At 51.2% G+C, this 3,153-nt stretch overlaps 1 protein-coding gene across 1 annotated transcript in view; it reads right to left on the bottom strand.

Annotated features, from left to right (window-relative positions):
• LOC108802804 (WAP four-disulfide core domain protein 5-like) overlaps positions 1–1,155 on the bottom strand; it is a 2,678-nt gene extending 1,523 nt beyond the window's left edge. Inside the window, exons 1-2 of the mRNA XM_018574659.1 lie at positions 1,059–1,155; positions 363–533 (exon numbers count right to left, since the gene is read on the bottom strand). Of these exons, the coding sequence (XP_018430161.1) occupies positions 363–533; positions 1,059–1,155 (268 nt within the window). The remainder of the gene's footprint in view (positions 1–362; positions 534–1,058) is intronic.
• Positions 1,156–3,153: the final 1,998 nt, after the last annotated feature.

The following is a 3,153-nucleotide window of genomic DNA, read 5'->3' on the forward strand; positions in this document are numbered from 1 at the left end:
TCCCCACCAGCTGTTATTTATGGGATCGAATTGTGAAGAGTTGAAAGCGTCTTGAACTCCTTCACCGTTTGGTACGGAGCCCAACTCTTGAGGCAGAGCTCTTCACCAAGGAACATCTGCCTTGTCTGGAGGACCCATCACTGGTCCCTTTAGAGGTGGAAATTCTTAGCGGGTTGGCAGGTGGACTGACGGCCAGAAGAAGATCTGCACCAACTATTCCCATGTGGAGATGAAGGTCCCTAGAGCGCGATCATTGCCAGCGGCCTTCACAAGAGCCGGAAGATTTGTGGCGATGGGTACCAGGATGTGACCAAAGGAAGGAAAGAGCCATCATTGAGTGTCTTCCCTTTCACCATACTTACGTGGTCCGGGCCTCGGAGGGTCTACAGACCTTTCAGGTTTCACACATTGGTAGACACATTTGGAGATGCAGCACTTCAGGTTCCCGGGACACTCCCCGTCACCTCTACAGTCCCCCCGCCGGGCCGGGTAGCTGCACATCGTGGTGGGAGGTTTACACCGCCCAGGCTTCACTATAACACAAAGCAACAGAGGAGGCCGGTCAGTTATAGGAGGACACGGCTGGACATGGGTGTGATATGTTTCGTATGATTAGTCCAGATACTTCACCTATAGAGAGCAGCAGATTGTAACCACTGAAACCTGATACCTCCGGGACAGAGAACCGCAGTGACCGGGTCAGACCCAACTAAGAACCAGAACCACCATCCATCACCTATTCTGAGTCGGGGGAAACCAAGCTGATCTGGTGTTCATCGCGTGATAAAAGGGGCAAATCCATCAATATTAGTACCGATGATGGTATCACTTAGGGGCAATTAAAGTACCCCCTCCAGCCATTTTATTTGGGGGGTTTTAGGCAATGAACCTCAGAGAGAAGACTGAAGGGAAGGACGGAGGTCAGATGGAAGACTGAAGGGGAGGACGGAGGACAGCATTTTGAGCTACAAATGAACTTTACACACAGCAAATAAAACAAGGAACAAGTAAGGTTGCTCCCCTCCCACCCCAAGTTCTGCCCTTCCCGGGTCACTCACCGACATCTTTAGGATCAGGACGGTTGGGTGGGTTGTGGGCATAGACGGCGGCACAGCTCAGGAGGAGCAGGAGGAGGAGGCCGGTGTCCATAGACATGGCTGTGAGGAGTGTGTGAGGTGCGGGGTGTACACGGCGTGATTTATAGGAGTATCAGAGGGAAGATTATTATTATTATGTGCGGAGTTACATCACACGTCTGTGATTACATGTTCTATAGACACCTTCCCTCTCAGGCCGGGCTAATGACAGCACGCTAATTCTAATTATTATTATTATTGTTCCATATATAAAACCTTTCCTCCCACACTGCCAATCATGTCGCAGGATTCCCCACACATCAAATATAACATCAGACAAACTATACCCACTGAGGGTGGAGATGAGGGCCCCATATGTGAGGAACAACAACAACTCCACATATAACGAATACGACCGAAAAGGAGCCATGTACAGTAGCTGCCAGAAGTGAGTCCCCCGCTCTCATTGGACGATATCAGGTCATGTGACGACACAGAAGAAATGACACGTTGCTACAATGTAACGTAGTGCGTGTACAGCTTGTATATCAGTGTACAATCCGGGGCCCCTGGCAGTATACACAGTGTACAATCCGGGGCCCCTGGCAGTATACAAAGTGTACAATCCGGGGCCCCTGTCAGTATACACAGTGTACAATCCGGGGCCCCTGGCAGTATACACAGTGTACAACCCGGGGCACCTGGCAGTATACACAGTGTACAATCCAGGGCCCCTGGCAGTATACACAGTGTACAATCCGGGGCCCCTAGCAGTATACACAGTGTACAATCCGGGCCCCCGGTTAGTATGCACAGTGTACAATCCGGGGCCCCTGGCAGTATACACAGTGTACAATCCGGGCCCCCGGTTAGTATGCACAGTGTACAATCCGGGGCCCCTGGCAGTATATCAGTGTACATTTGCTGTCCCCAACACACAGCCAGTAATGTCTAAACCTCTGGCAACAAAAGTAAGTACACCCCTAAGTGACAATGTCCAAATTGGGCCCAAAGTGTCAATATTTTGTGTGGCCGCCATTTTTTCCCAGCACTGCCTTCACCCTCTTGGGCATGGTGGTCACCAGAGCTTCACAGGTTGCCACTGGAGTCCTCTTCCCCTCCCCCATGACGACATCACGGAGCTGGTGGATGATAGAGACCTTGCGCTCATCCACAGATGCTCCATAGGGTTTAGGTCTGGAGACACGCTTGGCCAGTCCATCACCTTCACCCCTCAGCTTCTTTAGCAAGGCAGTGGTGGTCTCGGAGGTGTGTTTGGGGTGGTTATCATGTTGGAATACTGCCCTGCGGCCAAGTCTCCGGGGGGAGGGGATCATGCTCTGCTTCAGTATGTCACATGTCGGCATTCACGGTTCCCTCAATGAACTGTAGCTCCCAAGTGCCGGCAGCACTCAAGCATCCCCAGACCATGCGTGACAGTAGGCAAGACACACTTGTCTTTGTACTCCTCACCTGGTTGCCGCCACACACGCCTGACACCATCTGAACCAAATCAGTTTATCTTGGTGTCATCAGACCAGAGGACGTGGTTCCAGTACTCCGTGTCCGTAGTCTGCTTGTCTTCAGCAAACTGTTTGCGGGCTTTCTTGTGCATCATCTTTAGAAGAAGCTTCCTTCTGGGACCACAGCCATGCAGACCAATGGGATGCAGTATGCGGCTTATGGTCTACTATCAGGTGTGTATACTACCAGGGGCCCCGGATTGTGCACTGTGCATACTACCAGGGGCCCCCCGGATTGTACACTGTGTATACTGCTAGGGGCCCCCGGATTGTACACTGTGTATACTGCTAGGGGCCCCCGGATTGTACACTGTGTATACTGCTAGGGGCCCCGGATTGTACACTGTGTATACAGCTAGGGGCCCCCGGATTGTACACTGATATACAAGCTGTACACTCACTACTTTACATTGTAGCAACGTGTAATTTCTTCTGTGTAGTCACATGACATGATATCATCCAATGAGAGGGGGGACTCACTTCTGGGAGATATTGTATGTAAGGAACATTCTTCCGACTGACCACCAATGAATTAATTTAACCCCTACACGACT

The sequence above is a fragment of the Nanorana parkeri genome, unplaced genomic scaffold (assembly GCF_000935625.1).
Source record: "Nanorana parkeri isolate BGI_ZX_2015 unplaced genomic scaffold, ASM93562v1 scaffold3130, whole genome shotgun sequence".
Taxonomy (NCBI): domain Eukaryota; kingdom Metazoa; phylum Chordata; class Amphibia; order Anura; family Dicroglossidae; genus Nanorana; species Nanorana parkeri.